The 23,300-nt window shown below is 47.6% G+C and overlaps 1 protein-coding gene across 6 annotated transcripts in view; it reads right to left on the reverse strand.

Annotated features, from left to right (window-relative positions):
- The window catches only part of EIF4E3 (eukaryotic translation initiation factor 4E family member 3), a 67,842-nt gene that overhangs the window by 21,775 nt on the left and 22,767 nt on the right, over nt 1–23,300 (reverse strand). For 3 of the 6 annotated variants that reach the window (XM_047845273.1, XM_047845294.1, XM_047845285.1), the window contains exons 2-3: nt 21,471–21,617; nt 2,651–2,723 (exon numbers count right to left, since the gene is read on the reverse strand). Coding sequence is in view for 1 of the 6 variants with exons in the window: in XM_047845264.1 (XP_047701220.1) it covers nt 2,651–2,723; nt 18,088–18,266 (252 nt within the window). In the remaining 5 variants the exon portion in view is untranslated. Of the gene's footprint in view, nt 1–2,650; nt 2,724–3,807; nt 3,914–18,087; nt 18,267–21,470; nt 21,618–22,068; nt 22,239–23,300 lie in introns of those variants that run through there. The other 3 variants (XM_047845282.1, XM_047845264.1, XM_047845287.1) reach the window with 3 other exon arrangements.

Genomic DNA, 23,300 nt, shown 5'->3' on the forward strand with positions numbered 1-23,300 from the left:
GGTGAGGTTTATTATTATTATTATTATTATTATTATTAGGTACTTACTATGCGCTTTTTACCTCCTTGTGCCATTTCATTCTCAGGGCCTCATGATACAATCAGTATCAAGATTCTCCCCATCTTGAAGATGAATAAGCAGGTACAGAGAAGTTAAGCAACCTGCCCGACCCCGTAAGCGGCAGACACGGGATACAAACCCAGGCAGTGTGACCGCTCTACACCGTCACCCACATCCTCGCCAGTCAACTGATGAGGCCAAGGGGTAGCATCCAACACCACTTTAGTAAAAGCTGCCAACGTCCAAGGGCTTTACTAAGTGCCAAGCACCACCAGGAACCGTACACAAGCTCATCAAAACCTTGCTCAACCTTAGGGAGGCAGGCACTGCAATTATCTCAGTCTTACAGATGAGGAAACAGGGGGGCAGAGGCATCAGAGATAGGAAAGAACTTCCTGACCACTAAGGACAGTGTTTCATTATCACACCTCTCCAGGCCTCCTCAAAAGAGCCCCTTGTGCTAATCATTCCCTTGTGAAAGGTCAATACCACAGCAAAGCCATATATTTGTTTATGTGCTGTATATATATCTCTGATTTATGTATAAAAAGAGTGGGATTTTTTTTTTTTTTACCCCACCAAGGATCACTTTTTGCCTCCATTGAGAACGTGGCCTACAGCTTAAAGGATCCTTATACAAGCAGTCAGTTGTGATTCAGGAAAGTGGTTCATTTATTAACTTCTCATTCATTCATTCAATCCTTCAGTATTTACTGAGGGAAAGGAACCAGACACAATACAGTATGGTACTGTGTTATTCCATTTATACTACATTCAATAAAAGACAGAACAAATCTATGGTGATAGAAATATGAACAGTGCTTGGTTCTAGAAGAAAAAGACTGAATGCAAGGGCCCAGAGGAACTTTCTAAAGATGCAAATCTTTTTATCTTGATCTGGGTCATGGTTACACGTCTGCATACCTTTGTCAAAACTTATCAAACTGCATACTTACGAAATCTACGTTTACTGAATTTAAATTATCTCCTAACAGAGTATTCAAGACAGTATTTCCCAGCATGTGCCAGCCTGGGTACTTTAAATTGGTCCCTGAAGGCCCTAACTTGCTGCAGGATACCAAAGTCCAACCCAATGTTCTGTTGTCATGCAGGGTCAGGGAAACAGATGGACCCCTTGATCTGACTTCACCAATGTTGCCTTGGAATCCCAGGTGGAGCTCTGATGACCCAACGTCATCATGGGGTAGAAAAAGTCAAAGGGATCTATGGACTTTCATGTGGAGACAGGCTGCAAAATCAAGTGCTCTGAGATCTGTACAACGACTGCTAGGGAAGAGGTGACGAAAGTCCGCAACATCACCGCAGGGAAGAAGCGAGGGGAAGCCTTTCCCGGAATATGAGAGCACTTATCCCTCTGGACGGGGGCCCACGTGCTGCCTTGTGACACTGCTTGTACTTGGCACCGCATGGTTATTGACAGCAGCTCTGTTCTTTCGCCTTCCACATGCTTACGTCATTTTCTCAATTGGAACAGACATGGCCTGTGGTCTGGGCTGTGTTTTTACACCCGGCTCAGTGACCAGGCATGACACCTTAAAATCAGATTCCCAGGACCACAGAACCAGGCACATCAAATTTCCTGAACCAAATACTGGGAAAAGTGTCTGAAAAAAGATCTTTGTGCTACTTTTGAGTATGAGAAACTGCCTAAGGGACACAATCTAGATGCCCGTCTCATGGAATTGCTAATACATTTTTAGAGGCACAACAGGAAAACTCCAAAGCTTGCCCTTCCAGAAAATTCAAGACAACTAGTCATTCCAAGAATAAAGCAGCCTTAAAATCCTTATTCTGTCTAAAACACTATATTAACCTCGAAAAGGGGGATAAACTTGATAGACTTTGCTTTTGAAGAAAATGGAAATATGCTCAACTAAATAAACCAGGGTTTTTGGAAATTTTCTTCATAAGAGTTGGCCAGAGAAAGAACTAACAGATCTAAGCTTATATGTGTTGAGAACCTACCATGTATCAGGTATTCTGCTAAGCAGGGTATAAACATTATCTTGCTCACTCTTTCCAACCACTCCGGAGGTAGGTGCTATCATCATACCAATGTTTGCAGAAATTAAAAGGGTTAACACTTGCCCAATTTAGGATGATGGAAGCAGGAAACTGGCTTGAGACCTTCTACTTTGATGCTTCATACCTGCCTGCTCTTCCTAGGTGGCCTATAACCTTAGATGACTCTGCAGGGATATGATTTTGCCTCTCAGAGAAGGGTAAGAGAACCCAGAGAGGGAGTGGCCAGGCTGGTATTTGAATGGGGGCACACATCCATGTAAGGACGCACCACAGCCTGCTGCCCCGGAGGGTCTGTGAAGGATTTAGGTAGGAACTAAGTTTCAGCAGGTCACCAAGAGAAGAGCAGGCCACTTGGACGTGCGCTGGGCCAGCCTCTGGGTTACACGTAGCTGAGCGCGGCTCTACCAACTTGGACCTGAGAGCTGACACCCGATGTCAGAACCCTGGGTGGGGACGGCCAGCACGGCAGCCGTTTCAGGTTGGAGGGTTAGAGGTCCAACATACAGCACGTTCACCTGGGACGTCCACTTCCTGGACGTCTTACCTGGACTGTCTGCACCGTGTAGATTTTCTTCAGGTTCGAGGCACACTCAGCTGCTGTGGCACCAGGGAGGGATCTGAGCGAACAAAAGCAAAAGAGCAAAGAAACAAGAGAAAACAAGTAGTCAATGTTCCTGAAAGAAGTCTGCAGGTCTTTGCACAAATTAGGTCTGAAACCACAGAATCAGGCATTTTCTGGGATGTTCTTTAGAATTCAAGATGTGAAATTCCTACTTTGTGAAGTCATGTGTTTGCTTCTCCTAAATGTAAGCATGTTTATTCTGTGGAAATTTAACTAAAAACAATTTTTTTTAAAGGAAATGTATTTAAAAAAATATTGGAGGGGCGCCTGGGTGGCGCAGTCGGTTAAGCGTCCGACTTCAGCCAGGTCACGATCTCGCGGTCTGTGAGTTCGAGCCCCGCGTCGGGCTCTGGGCTGATGGCTCAGAGCCTGGAGCCTGTTTCCGATTCTGTGTCTCCCTCTCTCTCTGCCCCTCCCCCGTTCATGCTCTGTCTCTCTCTGTCCCAAAAATAAATAAACGTTGAAAAAAAAAAAAAATATTGGAAACTTCAAAAAAACCACATTTTAAAAAGCACTAAAATCGCCTTGTCACAACCAAACCTTTTGCTAGGACTGTGAAAAAGAAACGAGGCCTACTGTGCAGGTAGATGACACGTAAATTGCAGGATCATTGCCGGGATACAGGTTTGAAAAACTTGTCGGTTCCCCGGTGGTAAATATTCACAAACTCTTTAAGAAACAGAGCAACCTTTTGGCAACTTTAAGAAAACACCATCACTAAAAGTCAACTGTAGTTTCACCTGAAATTTGCATACATTTCCAAAACACTTCCTTTTAGAAAAATTCTTTCAGTTACTTTCTCGGGCTGATTGAATTAGCTCTGGGGAACTCTGCGGTCAGAATACATTAATCTTTAGTTTGCCATATGTTCCACTAGATGGCAACATACTACAGGTTTATTCACCAGAAAAATCCGGCACCATTTCCTGGGACTGGGGGCAACATGACTCCGTCTCATCAATCCTTAGAAGCTAAGACTCTCAGTTCCTGCCACCTTTTCTTTCTCCCTACACTGAATTACCAGTTCTTGCTCAAGACCGTTGGGATTCAGGTGTGTCAGGCCAAAGATGAAAACTCACCCCTCAAGTAAAGCTTGAAAGCCCCATGTCTGGTTGTGAGGTGAGAAATGGGGTTTGCTGAGAGGAGAACATGCTGGCTCACGGTTGACCCACTAGGATCAGGCATCTGTAAAAAATGATCTTTACTGGCCACTTGCAGAGACACAGCTCCCATGCAACCTGAAGGCATTGCGCTTTCTGGAGAGCTGTTAAACCACTGCACGCTTGAGATACACACAAAACTCACAGAGCACAGAGGCAGAAAGGACAGCAAAGAAAGGATCATGCCCAGGTGTAGGGTGGGCATGAGGTATGAGTGGCAGGGTTCTACAGAGTATAATTCTGGAACTATGGGCCAGTAAATGCTCTCTGGTATCTAACTGGAATAGAAAAAAATAATTTCTGAATACAATTCCCTTGTTTCAAGGTCACTCAGGAAGAACAATTATGGACCAGTTTACGGGCAAACAAAGGACCATGTTAAGTAGGTGAAATCTGATAAATAAATCTAACCCAAGTGTTTACGACTTTTTTCTAGTTGTTTATAAATATCCTGGACATTTTTTTAAAGCAATAACCAATATGACTGCATTTTCTTGCCAGACCTGAAGGCTAAAATAACTATGTTGAAGAGTGTGGTGAACAGTGAGGTATTCAATCAACACCTAACTCTGACAGTGACTGGGCCCCAGATCAATCAATCCATCAGCCCACAGAGACTGCCTTGACTTGGATAAATACTAATTTACTATTTAATGCAGGTTGTTCTGCTGCTTTTGGCTTAAGTTATAAAAAGATTGAACAAAAAAACCGAGACAGACCTTGAACCTTTTCTGAATAGATTTTCACATGAGGAAATCTATTACTTTTATATGAAAACCTACTGGCATTTATTCCAATGTCTATTTCTTTTCACTTGAAAAGTTTAGCTGACCTCTCCACCAAATATGCCCAGCAGGATATATCCCTGGATTACCCAAAGCACATAGGAGAGTATATACAGGGCTCCTTCCCTAACAGGGTGGGAGACAGGTTAGGATTCAAAGGAAGGAAATGTACTTTGTCTTTCCTTCTTTTTAAAAACGGTATGTTTCAAATTTTCACTATTTCTTAAATCACACTTCAATTTTTTAACTGTGCAGAAGGAGTATAACTGGAAAGCTCACCTCAGACATTAGGTCAACTTAATACAATGTGAAGGTAATACTGTTTACCTGGAAAACGTCACTGAGGAATATTTCCTTTATATGCCTCTTTTTTATTTATTTTTTTTAATTTTTTTTCTCAACGTTTTATTTATTTTTGAGACAGACAGAGACAGAGCATGAACGGGGGAGGGGCAGAGAGAGAGGGAGACACAGAATCTGAAACAGGCTCCAGGCTCCGAGCCATCAGCCCAGAGCCTGACGCGGGGCTCGAACTCACGGACCGCGAGATCGTGACCTGGCTGAAGTCGGCCGCTTAACCGACTGCACCACCCAGGCGCCCCTATAATGCCTCTTTTTAAATGCCTCTGTATCCACACTGTGGTCTTTTAGTTGCATTCTAGTATAGGAGACAACCATACAAAATCATTCAGGGTCCCTCAGTTTCACTAAGTCTTATAAAGAAATCTAGTTTCCAGGGTCCAGAAAGGGCTCTTGAGTACAACAACAAGGCAACTCCGTCTGGGTCAGATAATATTATCAGGAGCTAGTATGTGAGGACACTCCTACTTGTGCGCTAACCGTTCCCCCTGCACTACACTCCTGTTGGCGTGCTATCCATTCACCATGCGCTACACTCCTGCATGTGCCCCAACCATTCCCCCTGCACTGCATACCTGTCAGTGTGCAAACGATTCCCCTGCACTGCACTCCTGCTAGTGTTCTAAACATTCCCCCAGCACTGACTCCTACCAGTGTGCTAACCATCCCCCCTGCACTGCACTCCTGCCAGTTTGCTAATGATTCCCCTGCAGTACACTCCTGCCAGTGTGCTAATAATTCTCCAGCACTGCATTCCTGCTAGTGTGCTAACCATTGCCCTTGCATGGCACTCGTGCCAGTGTGCCAACCCTACCCTCTGCACCGCACTCCTGATGGTGTGCTGCACTCCTTCCAGTGTGCTAACCATTTCCCTACTCTGCACTCCTGCTGCTGTGCCAACCCTTCCCCTTGCACTGCCCTCCAGCCACTGTGCCAACCTTTTGCCCTGCACTACACTCCTGCAGACGCACCAACCATTCCCCTGCATTGCACTCCTGCCAGGGTGCTAACAATTTCCCTGCAACGAACTCCTGCCAGTGTGCCAACCATTCCACCTGCACTACACACCCACCCCTGCGCCCACCCTCCCCCAGTGCTGCCCCCCTGCCCCGTATGCCCACCCTTGCCCCTGCAAAGCACTTCTGCCCTCACCGCACTCCCACCCATGCGCCCACACTTCCGCCTGCACTGCACTCTCGCCCGTGCGCCAACCCTTCCCCCTTCACTGCAGTCCCACCAGGGCACCCACCCTCACCCTGCACTGCCATACCTCCGGTGCGCCAATCCTTCCCCCTGCACTGCACTCCTGCCAATGTGGTAACAATTCCCCGTTTCCCCTGCACTGCACTCCTCCTAGTGTTCCAAACATTCCCCCTGCACTGCACTCCTGCAGGTGCACCAACCATTCCACTTGCACTGCACTCCAGCCAGTGCGCCAACCCTTCCCCCTGCACTGCACTCCCGCCCGTGCGCCCACCATTCCCCTGCACTGCACTCCTGCTGGTTCTAACCATTCCACCTCCATCACAGTACTGAATCCCTGCCACCCAGCTTTGTGGGAAGAGTCTTTCCAGTAGAGCAGAGAAAGTTCTCACACAAACCAACAGGATCACCCTCAGTGATAGGTGTCTCTGATTAACATTTCGTGATGCTGATTTACTGGCATTTTAAGGAAAAATATCAGCTTCGGTTTCCTAATTTCTTAATGGAGAAGGTTGGATTCTGTGATCTTCAAGGTTTCCTCTTGCTGCCGGAGTGTCTTCTGAATATCCAGGTTTCAAAGTAACGAAACAGTGTTGTCGGAATTCCTGACAGTAGAAAGTGGTTGGCTTGGCCAGCGTAGGAAAGGTATTCTTCTGTGAGCCAAATCTGATTGCGACGGTCACTGAAAAACACCACTATGCCTAATCCTCACGCCTGACCTGGGACATCTTTAACAAGCAAAACCGCGTCATATCCACAGAATCAATTTTAAAAGGGTAATAAGCAAGCTGAGATTTTAAAATAATCTGCCTTGTAAACAGGTCAGCCTGTACTTGACTTGCCGGTTCAAAGTTGAACCAGAAGCTGCATCGTCTACTGTTACTGTTTCTTAAAGTAGCAATGCGGGTGGCTCGGGGCAGAGCTGCAGGCCTGGCAGCTGACCGCCCTGCACCTCTCCTCCCCGTGACTCTGAAAGAGACTTGTGCCGGCTGGAAGATAAATGTTTGCCCCTGAGGTAAATCAAAGACACACTATTACTTATCTCACATACACACCATATTCTCGTATCTTTAACAAACCTTTGTATCTCATTCATGTTACAAACCCAAACCTCTCAACAGAACCCTCAGCAAACCCTCACTCTGCAGACCAAAGAAGGCACTCATCTGGGCGTGATGTTGCATGCCCCCCCCCAGGGGACACGTGGCAATATTTGGAGACATGTCCAACTGTCACAATTGAGGGGGATGTTACTGGCATCTAGTAGGTAGAAGTCAGGGCAATTGTGGAGCCTCTCAGAGGGCACAGGACATCCACCTCACCCCCAACGATGGATTATCTAGTCCAAAATGTCAACAGAGTCCATGCTGAGAACCCCTGTCAGAAACATGTAACAGAGTCTCAGAGGATTTATAATTTATTTAGTTAACAAAGATTCACTGCACATCTCTTTTAGCTGATGGGGACACAGTTGTGATCACTCTACACAAAGACCAGTCCTCATGAAGTTTACGTTCTCGAACTGGCACCCCTGCTTTCTGAACTCCCCAGATTCCTGAAGCCAAAGAAATTATGATCTCTTTTCTTTGCCAAGGAGGGATGAGGTGGGAGAGAAAGCCATGAGAGGAATATACTTGTTGACGATGACCCTTCCTAGAAGGACACACAGCCAGAGGGGTGGGAAATCACAGAACCAGGGACTCAGAACCTATTTTCACATTCTCTGAATTCTATGCCCCCTTTTCAAGGTAAACAGCTGCAGCTGAGAACACAGGAGCGGAACAATAAATGCCCTCTGGATGGATCACATTAAGGAGTTTGAAGTGTTCACCAAGAGTGTTCCCTCTGATTTAATGATATTAATGTAATAATGGCCTCCTTTTATTGAGCACGTGTCATATGAGAGGGTCTGGCTTCTATTGTCTCCAATCCTTTAGTAACGCGGTCAGGTTGGTGTCATCATCCCCACTTTATTAATTAGGAAACTGAGGCTCAGTCTTTTTAAGTAGCAAATCTGGGTTCTTTCCCTGATCTGTCTAGCTCTCATGCCCATGATCTTCCTCTTAAACAAGGATGGCTCCCAGTAAAAACCAGTCACTGCCGTCATGGGTGGTCACACATGGCCTCTTAACGGCAAATCCCTCTCTCATCTCTTTTTAGACTACCTACTCCCTTCTTGGACCCACCACCTGCTCCAGACTGTCATCCCCCTGCCAACATCCATCTGGCCACACTGCAGGGAGGGGGCAGATGTGGAGACGCAGGGCTGGGATGGATGCTACCAGAATCCCTGGCAATAACGATATCCAAAAATGTGATATAAGGGACACAATTCAGTAAGAACACATGTACTGGTCAGCATTTTCTGGGGCTGAACATGAGGAGAAGATACTTTACCAAATAAGAAACACAGGCAGGAAAGCAGAGGGGCTAAGAGGATCATCTTTAGAATGAATGGACTTGAGTTCAAGTCCCAGCTCAGCCACCTTCCAGCTGGGTGATAAGCCTGACCCTCTCTGACCCTCACTTCCTGTTTCTGAGAATATGGTTTCTATCACCCATTGCTTTGCCACTTAGATGACATGACCGAATTCTATTTAAAGCATTTACCCAGCATGTGGCATTTAGTATGCAATTGTGGCTAACATCACCATCATCATCATCACCATCAGGGACAGAAAAACAGGAACCGATGAGCATGCAATTAGAACTGAGAGATACTGAGTACGTTTTCTAATCTGTGGGGCAGCCAGCAAGAATCCCAAGTCTGTGAGAGTTACACACACAGCTGAGAAACTCCTGTATTCCTTCTTCAGAAAAGAAAGCCCATCGGGTGCCAGTGTCTCTGGGATTAAGGCCAGAGCTACCCTGAGGGCTGTTTCCACTCCGAGTTGGCTAATTGAGAAGCTGTGATGGTTTAGGGCAGAAGTGAGAGGGGGTCCTTCGAGGTCTGCCAAGTAGGTGATTTGTGTAAAGACGTCAGGGGAACTATTAATGTTACTTACACCGCAAACTCGCAAATCCAGCTTTATAGTACTCCTGTGTGTCTTCAACTGCATAACAGAATAACAGGAAATGCATCTTAAGACTCTTTATGTAAAATTTCTTTTCATTTGGGGAGTTAGGAGAAGGCAGGAAGCCCCATAAGTTTGGACCAACAGTTCTACTTAAATGGTTTACAGACACGTAAGCACCATTTACATGCAAAAAGCTAATGTGTTACTTACAAATCATCTTTATCGATTCATTAAAGCAGGTCCCTGAGAATTTCACAAGACAGAACCCTTCCAGTTCAATTTAAGTCTGAAATGCTCCAAGGCGTTTTATCCTCTCTCTTATTCCAGAAATACTTACTGAGCCCCCAATACTTGAAAAGGCCATGTATCACGTGTTATGTGCATGCATTATCTCATTTCACCCTCATTAAAACATCATGAGGTAAACAGTGGTTGCAAACCCACTCCGCAGAAAAGCAAACTAACTTTGAGGGTGGTGACTTGGCCAAAGCCACAGAGTTGGCTAGTGGCAGAGCTGGGACTTGAACCATGGATGGCTGGCAACCTCGCTCTTTCCCACGAGCCTGAAGTGATCACGTACTACCTGACCCATCCTCTGCTTGGTGGCATGAATACAACTCTGCACCAAGCAGTCTCAACCCTCCTGCAACTTGCAATCCTCAGTTTACTTGCCTGCAATACAAAAGCACCTTCTCCATTCAACCCCACCATTAAAGATACGGTTGCTACAGGTAAGGCTCATGAATAATTCACGGAGACAGAAGCCCTTGCGAATACTCCAGGCAAAGCTCTTCGCCCGTTACCTGGCTAGCTCTTAGCAGGCCACAGCACCACTTACCAGTGACCTGGACACCTGGAGATGCTTCTTAGAAAGAAAAGATGCTGGAAGGGTTTCCCCAAATCCTGCCTGCATCCTTGCCAAAGCGTGGTCAGTTAACTGGCGGTGTTGCTTGGGAGCTTGTTAGAATGACAGCATCTCCAGGCCCATTAGACACCTGCTGAGTCCTATGGGATTTGTATACATATTGAAGTTTGAGATGTGCTGGCCTGTGTCATCTAAATTAAGTCACCGTAAGAAATGCTAACAACTTGGGAAGTAAAAGCTAATGAACTACAGATAGCATCATCAAAAACACATAAAATCCCTCTTCCCACAGATGCATTTTTTGTCGTCACCCAAAGAGATGATCAAGATGAGGCTGTCGTTAAATGTGAAGGACAATCCGACACAAGCTCTTAAATCTGGATTTGAGGCAAGGCTCTCTTCTTTGCAAATTCTGAAGCAGGGAGTCCTTGGCTTCATTTTTTCCCCATGAAACAGGAGCTCGGTTTCTTCGTTTGTGAAATTAAGTGGGAGGACCAGATTGCCTCTCAAGTCCTACCTAGCTTCCTTTATTTCGGGATATGAGATGTGGAAGAATTGTGTCCCGTTCATTGTTCATGTTCACAAGGAAGTGGTGTTCAACAGGGCTAGGGACACCAGTGCTTGGGGTCACACACAGTCCTGAGTTCAAATCCTGTTTCCATTTTGTACTGGCTGGGTAACCTTAGTCAAGGTGCTTCTCTGGGCCTCAACTTTCTCATCTGTAAAATGTTGCTGACACATCCTACTGCAACACTGTGAGAACCTTGTGGGTAATTACGTACGGCACCCAGGGCAGCACCTAGCCCAACAGAGTACACAGGAATTAATACTGACAAGCTAGAGTGGAAAAAGATGTGAAATTTTGCAAATGGTACAATATATCCACATAACGTATGCACACACCCAATGTCCAAGCACATGATAAATGGTTGGTGAAAGAAATGAATACTGACAATATTCCACCTTGTATGAGTGACCACTTCATTTGAGCCAAGGGAACAACCTTAGAGAGGGAGAGTTGAAAGCCAGGGATAGGTCTCATAAAGCCAGTCTTGTTGAATTTACTGACATCCGGCTCAGCAGTCAGAGGGAAAGTCTTGACAGGCTCAGTTCTGTGATGAAGAGCACCCCTCCTAAATCGTTCACTCCATGAAAGCTGATTTCGACTTAATCACTTTTATTTTTTTAAATTTTTTTCAATGTTTTTTAAAATTTATTTTTGAGACAGAGAGAGACAGAGCATGAACAGGGGAGGGGCAGAGAGAGAGGGAGACACAGAATCCGAAACAGGCTCCAGGCTTCAAGCTGTCAGCACAGAGCCCGACGCGGGGCTCGAACTCACGGACCATGAGATCATGACCGAGCCGAAGTTGGATGCTTAACCGACCGAGCCACCCAGGCGCCCCTCGACTTAATCACTTTTTTTTTTTTAATTTTTTTTTTCAACGTTTTTTTATTTTTGGGACAGAGAGAGACAGAACATGAACGGGGGAGGGGCAGAGAGAGAGGGAGACACAGAATCGGAAACAGGCTCCAGGCTCCGAGCCATCAGCCCAGAGCCCGACGCGGGGCTCGAACTCACGGACCGCGAGATCGTGACCTGGCTGAAGTCGGATGCTTAACCGACTGCGCCACCCAGGCGCCCCTCGACTTAATCACTTTTAAACACACCTGTGGCTTGCGGCCACGCCAGCTTCCTGTTTGACAGTCACATACAAAAATGGTCCAGGGCCTATCAGGAACATTTAATAACGCGTCTATTGAAACACACTTCATAGTCTAAATGCTTTATTTTTGCACGTTTATTTTTATTTTCCAGGCTTCCATCTATTTTCATTCCTGGCCTCTAAGCTCCTGGACACTAGCAACTGGAACTCTTTCCCTCTTGGCATATAACGAATCCCTGAGCACACAGAGGTTGGGTGGGAGAGAAGTGTGACAGTGTCAGAGGTGACAGGAGCACTAGGGCCAGGTTTTGGACTGTCACCATGCCAGACCACTGACGTCCTGCGAGCTGTCTCAGGTTTGGAAATAAGGAAATGGCATCTGTAATAATAAAAGAAGGAAAATACACTTTTTAAGCAGCTAGTGCCAGGGAAGGGCTTATAACTTTCCTGGGTGAGAATGTTTAGGGCCTTCAAGCCTACCTGTGAGAAGGAACCAATGACCCAAAGACTGAGGTCGTGAGCCCCTCCTTCAGAACCTTTCCCCACCTGAGCTCCCTGGAGACCCTTTGCCCCTTCCAGAAAATAAAATCCTGGGACAATAAGAGAGACTGTGGATTCAGAAAGGCAAAAATGAAAACAGGAAAGGGAAAGTCGAGATGCCAGCCACTCTGTCCCTGTCACCTATGGCCTTCCACGCAGTCTTCTACCCTCGCCTGGTCCCAAAAGGCCACTCTATGAACAAGGATGGTATTGAGCTCCTCTCCAACAAGCATGGCCTCATCCCCATATCAGATTTGTTATTATGGAGCCCACCATTGGAATGCATGTGAAAGCACCACACCGTGAAAGGGGGCTCCCTCTGGTACCTCCTAGAACTCTCTACTGATGCTAAGGAAGCATGGGGTACAAAAGACGTCCCTTCCGGGAGGCCCAGAACCATGCTGTCATTGTGCATGTACTGTTAACGGTGAGGACGGGGATGGGCAAATGATATGCTCAGTTAGCCTCATCCATAAACAGAGCAGTAATTCTTCACGTGTGATGGGTAAGGCATTTGTCACAAATGTGCATTCCATCTCAGGGGTCTGAAAGAGCAGGTCCTGGGCAGGGTTGGGAGCCTGTATTTTAAGAGGCACAGCCAGGTGGTTCAGATGTAAGTGGAGAGGGATGACAGTGTGAAAAACACTGGTTGGGTGGAGGGAAACCCCGTTGGGGTGGGTTGGTGGGAGGCTCACGTGATTGGCCTACCTCTGTGACTAAAGACACAAGCACACAAATACTCCCTAAGCACCTACTATGTGCACTGTCATATCCACTCCTAGGGAGCCAGACATGAGGCAGTCCAAGTCTCATGGTCAAGAAGGAGGGACAGAGAAACAATCAATAATTCTTAATATAAATAGTGGCCTGTAAAAAATGCTGCAGGTGCACAAAGGAGGTGGTGGGATGAATCCTGCCTAGGCCAAGGGCTAGTTAAGGACAATTACAGAGTTGGCATCTTTGCAAGGCCTTGAAGGATGCATGGCAGCCTTTTAGGTAGACAAAGGGGAGAGAGGCATCCCAACCTGAAGGAACATCATGAGACAAAGATCAGAGGCTGTCAAGTCCACGGTTACCAGAGAGACAACACGTTGGGTCCAGGGAGACTCATAGAGAGTGGTGTTTCGGAGTTGGGGAGATACAGGGGATGACGCTAAAAACAAGGTAGGTTTCACGTTAAAAACAGCAATGTAGACGTTTATAACCTGCGACCTACAGGTTTTAGGTTTTGTTTTTGTTTTTAACCTGCGGAATGCTTTCTTCAAATTAGAGTGGCCAGTTTCTAAAATAAACCACCACCAACAAAACCAATCAGAGCTGCTCTAGTCAAAGGAGGGTGGCGATCCAGAATCCCACCTGCTGGGAGCACACAAGCCCACAACAGAGGCACCCTGAGGTGGTGACAGGTAGAGTCACAATCCGCTGCTGTGGCACAGGTGAAAAGGTAGGTGTTTGGAGTGGCAAGACCAGGTACAGTGTAGAAGGCTAAGCCTCGAAGCCCAGGTAGGGGGGTGCTGGGAGAAGGGAAGAGCTTGGGGGCAGGCAGGCTAGCACGTACCTGGGGCTAGAGAGCACCAGGCCCTGCAGAGGCACGGACGTGGAGGGGAGGGGCCGGATTAGACTTCCAACAGGGGACCAGCCATTGGAAGCACAGAACTGGATGGAGTAGTGTACCTGAGAGAGGAGTCAAGGAACAAACGGAAATTCCGACTCTGAAAAATGTGTCAGATGGTGGTATTGCTAAGCAGCATGTGGTAGACTGGGTGTCCAGAACTCAGGAGAGAGGTCAGGGCTAGGGAGGCAGATTTACAGATGGTCATCAGAATCGCATGAACCACCATGACAGAGAAGAGGAAGTCACCCGGGGTATAATCCCACAACCCTGAACTATTCAGGGTGGGGTGGCTGGTACCAGGTGCTTGCTGATCCAGGAGCTGAGGGCAGGATGATGCAGAAAGGACTCTGGGAAGCCGACATTCCAGGGAGAGGAGACCTGCAAATGCAGGCTCCTATGAAAAAAACAAAGGAGGGTCAGGGGCACGGGAAGTGTGTGTCAGGATGTGTGCGACATTTTGCATCAGTGGTTAAGGAAGGCCCTGCTGAGAAGATGACACGTGAGCAGAGACCAAAAGGAGAGGAAAGCCCAGTCCTAGCAGGTGAGTGAGGGAAGGGCATTCCAGGCAGGAGGGGCTGCTGGTGGCAAAGGCCCATGCTTGGGATGATAGAGAAAGACCTAGAAGGGTAGGAGAAAGAGTGAGAGGGAGACGAGGGTGGGGGAGGGAGGGGGAAGGTATAGTGGGTGGGGACAGGAAATGCTATAGCGTCTCAAAGGCTATTGTAAGTACTTTGGCTTTTGCTCTGAGTAAAAAGGAGAGCAGAGAAGGGAAAGGCCTTCACTTAGGTATTACAGGGACCACTTCAGCTGCTGGGATGGGAAGGGACTGTAGGGGGCCAGGGTAGAAGCAGAGAAAATAGTCAGCACGCTACTGCAATGGCCCAGGTGAGAGAGGTGGTGTGGCTCAGGGTTTAGGATGCGGGTGGAGAGAATGCATTGGATTCTGGATACATTTGGATGGTAGAATCAACAGCATCTGCTGAGAGTGGATGTAGGGGAGGGAGAAGGAACAGGAGAAGAAAAGGAAGGGAGAGTCACAGAGGTCTCCAAGAGTCGGGGGCTGAGCACCTGGAAGGATGGACTCACCGTCAACTGCTCTTATCTGAGATGGGACACATGGAGGAAGACAAATTGGGGAGAGAAACTGGAGAGGTGGTTTGACTTGTGTCGAGTTCACATGTGTATCAGACGGAGACAGAGAGAAGGAGACGGATGCACACGTGTAAAACTGTGGGAATCACCAGCAAAGTGATGGAACTAAAAGCCTTGTGACTGAACGGCATCACTGGTGTGGTGTAGATGGGGACAAGAGGCCAGAGGACTGAATCCCATGGACAATACTCAGAGGAAAGGGGGTCACCATGAGATGAAAACAAAGCACTCAGAGAGAGACATGCAACCAAGAGTAGCCTCTAAGATCAAGACAAGATGCGGCTTTAAATCCCCAGAAAAGGGGAGGAAAAGTCTCCATCCTACATCCCCAACCAAAATTATACCCCCATATGCTTGAATTCTTAGCCATACCATCTAATTTAAAACAACAACAACAACAACAACAACAACAACTAAGGACTTACTGGAAATTACTATTGAAAATGCAACTAACTCTACTAAGGGACTCTCCCATTCATTCATGGGGGGAAATGAGTTCAGGTTGCTGGCCTCCTAGCACTGAGTTCAGACAGGGTGCTCCATCCAGGGACTATTAGTGTGTGTGGTCGGGGGCGGGGGGGGGGGGGTGAGGTGGTAATTTTGGAGCTTCAGGTAACAGTGTTGTCAGCATTTATTAAACACTTATTCTATGCCAGGCACGCATGTGAGTATTTTATGCTCATCCAATAATCCCTAGAACAGCCCCCATGAGATATAGTCTATGATTATTCCCATTTTACAAACAATGAAACTGAGCATTGAGAGTGACTAGATCACTTGTCCACGGCCACACAGTAGGCTGAAAGGGACAAGTAGGTAGTAAGTGCCAAAGGACAGTCTTATGTGGAAGGAGGCCTCTACGTGCTGTGGAACTCAATACTGATGCCCTCAGTGGCGGACATCAGCTATGCTGGGGTGAAGGTTGCTTTGGAAGGCTCTCCTGAGAACATCACTACTCTCTATAGAATCCTGTTTCCCTAGGGAGGAATGGTTACAAATGAACTTCTAGAACATAATGTGTTCACAACCCCACAGGGAAGGAGACCAACCTACAGAAACAGAAGGGACTTCCAGAGAAGGGAATACAGCTCAATAAAAGCCATGGGGTGAGTGGTCAGGCAAAATGAATTCAAATGAAGAATGCTGGAAGTAATTATACTTTCTAAGTTAATGTAATTATTTCTATTACAAATTTGGACACTATGGACATTATTTCATTTGACTGCTGGCTTTCAGAGATCAGAAATGCAGAAATACAGACTAGGAGAGCTCGAGTTTGTGTCTTCAATGAAGTTACTACATTCTTAGCCTAAAAGATCCCAGATATTCTTAGAAAGTTATTTACTGTTATGTAGTATTAAAATCTTGGACCATACTTAAAATGCTGTGCCTTTAAGTAGGCTAATTTGTGACCTGTTTAAAAAGAAACTCCCTCAAGCCTGTTTCCACCAGTCAAGAGTTTCCCCATTATAGACCAGAGATCCAGGTTTACCTTGAAAACATATACCAGGTAACAACATTAGTTACAACGCACCTTTGAAAACAGACACATAATTTCATTCTGCTAAAGTTTGCCAAAATCACTCCCGTTATGACAGTAAAAAGCTTTCTTAGCATCCCATAATGAAAGTGAAAATGTTTTAGATAACGAGACTCTTGAATCTACCCCACCCCCAACTTCTTTGGGTCCCCGGAAAAGGCAGTGGCTCTGAGTTTCAATTCTTACAGAGGGGTGCTATTTCCAACAAGAAGAAAGGAACGAACTTATGTCCCTTAAAAGGGTGATTATTACTTTTTAAAAATCTTGCAGGCATGTTATGGAAGGCTTTTAAAGATGTGACTTGGGTCTATTAAGTAAATTTCACAGAAAACAGCCATATACCTTCCTCCCTAACACTTAACCAGAGAAACAGTGTCATCAAAATTTCCATAAGCTCTTGGGACAACCTTGAGGTGTCATCGTTGGGCACCCACTGGGTGACAGATACCAAAAAGGGCTTCACATTAGTGAATTTATTCATTTGTCAAAAACTTCTCGTGCTCCTGCTGTATGCCAGGTACAGTTCTAGGTGCTGGGATACAGCAAAAGTCAAGGACAAAGTCCCTGCTCGTTGGCTTTTAACAGAGGAGAAAGTACCCAGGGACTGAGGCAGACTGAAAATAAAGTGATTCATACAGAATACTATGTGGCGGCATTAAGCATTACAGAGCAAAATAAGCGAGAGCAGGGGAACACAGAATGACTGCAAGGTTTGGGGTGTGCTAATTTGGATACGGCGGTCAGGGAAGCATCTCTGAGGAGATGACACCTAAGCCGTCCCCCGAGAGAGCCATAATTGTCCCCGCTTTACTGACTAGGTGAGGTATTGCTCACCGTTGAATTCCCAGCGCCTAGAAGGCGCGTGGCTGCACCGCAAGTGGTCAGGAAGTACCTGCCCAGGGTTTGAGCAAGAACGCAAAGCGGTGTCGGCGGGTTTCGGTGGGGCGCGGGGTGCAGGCCCCCGCTGGGCCGCGATCCGCGCCACCCCGGCACACTTCCCAGGGGGCCGGCCGGTCCGCTTTCCCGAGCGCTGTCACCGCGGAGGTCGGGTCCCGAGCTCTCCCGGAGCGCCGCGGGGGCAACCAGGACAGCGCCGCTCTCCCCACTTTACGGCGGGGACCCGACGACCCCCGACCGGGCCATCTCCCAGGGCCCGGCCAGGGCGGCCGCCCGCCGGCACGCTTCCTTTGCGGGGAAGAAAGGGGGGAAAGTGCTGCCGAAACTTTTGGGGCTGCGCCTGTGCCCTTCCGGGCGGAGCCGAGGCCGCCCAACACTCGCTCGCCCCGGCCCAGCCCCGGGCTCCCGACCCGGCTCTGCGCGAGCCCTGGGGGCGCGGGCGGCCGCCGAGCGGGGCCGGGGGGCCGCGCCGAGACAAAGCGGCGGCGCGGGCCGGGCGGGCGCACGGCGGCGGCGGCGGGGCCGGGGCCGGACGCGGCGGGCCCCGCGCCCCCTCACCTGTCGAGCCAGAAGGTCCAGGGCGAGTGCAGCGGGACCTCTCCCGGCTCGGGCCGCAGCGCCGACAGCTGCTGCAGGCCGAGCGGCGGCGCGGCGGCGGCGGCGGCGGCGGCGGCGGCGCGGGGCCCCGGCGGCTCCCGGGCCCGGGCGGGGGGCACGGCGGCCGGGGGCATCGCCATTTTCTCCGCCCCGCCTGCGAGGCCGGCGGACGCGCGGACCGCGGGGCGAGCGGCGGCTGAGTCACCCCGGCCCCCGCCCGCCCCGCCGCGGCCGCCCGGCCCCGCCCCGCGCGCCCCGCCCCGCCCCGGGCCCGCCGCCCGCCGGGGCCTGGGAGCCGCGCCGCCTGCCGCCGGGGGCACGGCACGACCGGGCCGCCAGACCGAAGCCGGCCGGCCCGCTGCGGGCTGCGGGGCCCATTTGGCACCGGCCTGCATCCCGCGGCGGGGGCGGGGGGTTGGGGCGGGGGGGACCGACGGCAGACCGGCCTGCGGGAGGGCAGAGCTGCGGCCGGGTATGGATTAGCGGGCTCTGGGGGTCGGGGAACAGAGGACCGGTCAAGGAGAGGGCTCACTCTGCAGCCAGACAGGGGGCCGGAGAGATGGATGGGCGGGCTCCGGAAAGATGGAGGGATGGACAGACAGACGGACCAGTGGATGGAGTTTCAGACGCACATGTAGGGAGGCGAAGAGGGGTGCGTAGAAATACCAGCAGTCTGAAGGATGGGTGGGAAAGCTGGCAGATGGTTGGAGGAGGATGGAGCGATGGAAGGGCAGATGGAAGCACAGTTGGATGTGACAGATAGATGGCAAGGGGAACCGCTGGCCAAGTGGATAAAGAAAGTGGAATGCCCAAGAGTGCAGGAAGAGAGGCCGGGCAGACACAAGGCAGGAACCTCTGACTTGGGCATGAGGTGGTGATAGGTCGGTTCTGTATTCTTCCTGGTGTGCATGTTTCCCAACTCAGCTAATTTTAAGGGAACAGAGCTCCCAGCTCAGCCTTTCTGGGGCCACCATATGTCTATAGTCAGGCACCAAGTCTGGCCCAAAGGCTGGCCAACTTCAAACAAAGGTTCTCAGAGTCAGTCTAAGTTCTCCAGATTGGCCCCAAAGCACCTTCAAAGAAGGAAACCAGGAACTCTCGAACACAGAACCCTCTGCTTTCTGAACCTCGGAAGACAGAGGATGTCACTGTGGCCGTAAGATTCCTGGGTCCAAAGTAAGAGCAATGCTGCCAGCACAGCTCCTTGACAGGTTTCTGTCACTCTCTTTCAAAAGAAGAGGCACGGGGGCCTGTGAACTCACAGGCATAACTGGTATGGGCACGAATGCCCTCTCAAAGCTTGAATGTTGGTTAGGTCCCTCTCTGGCCTTTAACAGACATGGATGTGGATTTCCGTCTTCTCAGAGATTTTCTCCCTGGCCCAGCATATGTTCGTCTCTCGGCTTGAGCATTCAGTGGGATGAAAGAACTGTAAAACCAGATGGGTTCAGGGACTTCACAGGCATTGGAAATGCCTATTATGCATCCCAAGATAAGTGCTTTCCCTAAAAGGTATTTCAGTTCAGATAAAATGACAAGCTAAACAAGACCAACGCTTTGTGATCCCTACTTCAAACACAATTTGTATACAACATACGATGCTGAAAGCAGTGACATATTTATAAAATCCTTCCAACTCTGAGATCCTTGGGTTCCTTTTGGTTAGAGGCAGGGTTTTTTGTTTAATTTTTCCTCCCCCCCCCCCCTTTTTTTTTTTTTCAAGAAAAGGTGTATGTGGTATTGTTTAGGCTGTTCTGAGCATTTTACACTTATTAATTCATTTAATCCTCGTAACAATCCAATGAGGAAAGTACTATTTTATGGATTTATCCATTTTATGGGTGAGGAATGCGGAAGTTAAATTAATCCCAAGGTCACACAGCTAGCAAGGGATAGACCCAGGATTTGAACACAAGTATTCAGACTCCGGAATCTAGGCTTTAAACTGTCAGCCTCTACTGCCATTCTAATGGGAAAATGAACAGGTCCACATAGTAAAAATAAGGCAGTGAATAGTCAGGCCTCCCTCCCTCTGAAGGCCATCAATCTTCCCACCCAGAGGAAACCACTGCTAACAGTTTCCTTCCGGAAAAATGCAAGTAGGCACATAAAAGCGTGTATCTAGACACAGAAACTGTGTACCTATCTATATCTTTTAGAAGAGAAATAGAAGCATTTCATAACATTGCTGTGCCTCCTTATCTACTTAACATGATACATTTGAAGATTTTTTTTCCATATCAAAACACATACACCTACTTCAAGGGCTACAAAGTAAACCATTGTAAAGAAGTAATATGATTTAATTCACTAGCTCAAGATTGATGTTGTTTATAGTCACTTTCTTTTATAAATAATGCTACCATAAGCATTTTTATATTCAATGTCTTTCTTCAGCTGCGTAAGTTTGTTTCAGACTAAGTTTGGAGAAGTAGAATTTTGGCCTGCATTTAAAAATCTGACACATATTGCTAAATTACTGTCCCAAGCAGTTACATGAATTTGTATGTAACTGATTTATAAATAATGGTTGCCTCTGAAGTTGTGTTTATTAAGTGATATTTATCTTCATAAAGTTCTAAGGTAGAAAGGGACTTTTCCCCTACTAATTATATTAGAACTTGTCAAACTGTCTGGTCTAGTTTCTTCCTTCTGTCCTGCAACAGAAGGTTAACATACTGTCAACAACAAAGGGTTATTTTTAAAGTTTTATCGGTAATTTCCAAAAGAGAGTAAGCACCACATGATAAATTACTTCCAGAATTCAGAACTAAGAACTGTCTGGCAATTTTTCTTTAGTGAGTAACAATTATACACCTCCCTCTCTTTTTGCTTTGGCTTCCAGGATGCTCACAATTACATCTGATGTTTAATCATAACACTGATAGTCACCAATGAAGAAGCATCTCTATTTTCATATTAACTTACTCCCATTTTTGTTTTTAATGACCTAATTGCACATATGCATCTTATACCCTGAACCCCTCAAATCTAATTTGGAAGTAGGTGATATACAAAAAAAAAAAAAAAAAGTTAAAGGACCTTAAGATTAATAAAACAGGTCGGGCAACATGGCTAAGGCGAGAGGCAAGCAGAGAACAATGGGCATAATTTTCATTCGCTTCCTATTCAAAATGTGTAAGACACTTAACTGTTGTTGCTGCTTTTCAGAATCATCCTTAGAAGATAAAAAAAATTAGGACAATTCCCCTCCTCTTCCCCACTTTGCAACAGGACATCAGGGATTAGAAATTCAAGGCAGAAGGGAAACACGGAGATTATCTAAGCAACCCCATCATTTTACAAATGAGGAAACTGAGGCCCAGAGAGGTGAGGTGACTTACCCGAAGCCACAGCTCTAGGAAATGACAGAGGCAGGGCTAGAACGTGCGTAGCTTGAGATCCAGGCCAACGTCCTCTCCCACTGCGTAACACACACCTCAGACGACTGGGGTAGCAGGAGGGAGGAAGAAAAGGTGACCCCACAGCCCCTAGCAACGAAAACAACAAAAAGGACTTGAGGCACTCATAAATAATTAAGCAATTAGCTGCAGCAGCTACTCCCCTCCCCTCCAGTATCCAGTCACCAAGGCAACTTGGGCAGGGTGCCTGCTGGTTGCCTAGTAACAATGTGGTCTGCTCCCTTGACATGCTCCCTAGGCATCAAAGGATTTGAGAGCTGGGAAGAGCCTTAGACAGGGGTCCCTATTCCAACACCTTCATTTTCCAAATGGGGAAACAGAGGCTCAGAGAAGCCGAGTAACCTGCCCAAGGTCACACAGCTCCTCAGAGGCACAGCTAGGCTCCATTTCCAGTTACTTTCCATTGCACTATGGCTGCCTTGGGGATGCTGAAGATGAAGGAGAGGAGAGACATCTTTTCACAGTTCCTAGAAGAATGAGAAAGTAAGAGCAAGCCAGCAGGCAAGAAAGAGACAGAGACCTTGAGCTCTCATATGCAATTAGCAGGAGCTGGTAATCCCATCAGCCCAACTTTCATCATCGCCATGGCAACATGGGTGAGGCGGGTGCTGGTTGCCTAGGAACAAGTGGTGCTCTCTCTTCACTCACATCCAGCTCCCTGGGAGTCACAGGAATAGTAGAATATTGGAGCTGGAAGGGAAAAAGGGATCCTAACTCAGTGTCCTCCTTTGACTAACAAGGACACTGAGGTTCAGGGGCACTGTGCAAAGTCACACAGCCACACAGCTAGCTAGTGACAGGGACTCATTGTTGGCCAGCCAGCTTTTCTTGAATTCCCTGCACTTGATGCCTCTGTCATAGCACGGTGGGATGGAAAACTTCCCTCAGTAAAGTCAAAACACAGGAGAGGAATGGCTAGCGGTCCCCTGGGAGAACTTCTACCACCAGTCTAAATGGTGACAATGCTGCACACAAGGCCTTGACACACAGCAGACAAGAGGTATTGTGCACCGTAGTTAAACACGGTGTCTCCAAAGTCAGAGAACCTGAGTCAACAGCTAGCTCTCCCCAAACCTGATAAGCTTCTTGTCCCCCGATGGCTCAGTCTCCACATCTGAGAAACGGGCATCTTGACATTCCCTGTCTCGTAACTCATCATTAGGAGTAAATGAGACAACACCCAGGACAAATGCCTGGCATACAGTAAAGATGCAGTAAATGCTAGGTGTTCATTTATTTTACATTCAATAAATATTTATTGTATGTCTGCTATGCACATGGCACTGTTCTGGGCTCCTGAAATTCATTAGTGAGCAATACAGACAAAAGAAATCCCTGTCTCAGTGAGCTTACTTTCCAGTGGAATGAATATGTGTGTGTGTGTGTGTGTGTGTGTGTGTGTCTATGAATGACTATATATAAACACAAACACTTAAATATATATGTATCTACATATATATGCATTACATATATATTTAAATGTTTGTTGAAGGGGCGGAGGAACTCATTGCCAATGTGCTATGTTTATGTTACCAGGCTCCTTCTCTAAGACTGAGAAGTTTCCTGTTTACAGGGTGTGATGCTATAAATATGCAGGCCTGTCTTGGATGTGGGAACTCCCGGTTTCCTTTCTTTTAAAAGCTCAGAATAAAATGGAAGGCAGTGGCCACTAGATGGCAGACCTCAGTCTCTCTAGATTGGAGGGACAGTGAGGCCCAGGCCCAGCACAAGCTTTCAGTAAAGGCAAGTGTT

Source organism: Prionailurus viverrinus, chromosome A2 (assembly GCF_022837055.1).
Source record: "Prionailurus viverrinus isolate Anna chromosome A2, UM_Priviv_1.0, whole genome shotgun sequence".
In the NCBI taxonomy this organism is placed as follows: domain Eukaryota; kingdom Metazoa; phylum Chordata; class Mammalia; order Carnivora; family Felidae; genus Prionailurus; species Prionailurus viverrinus.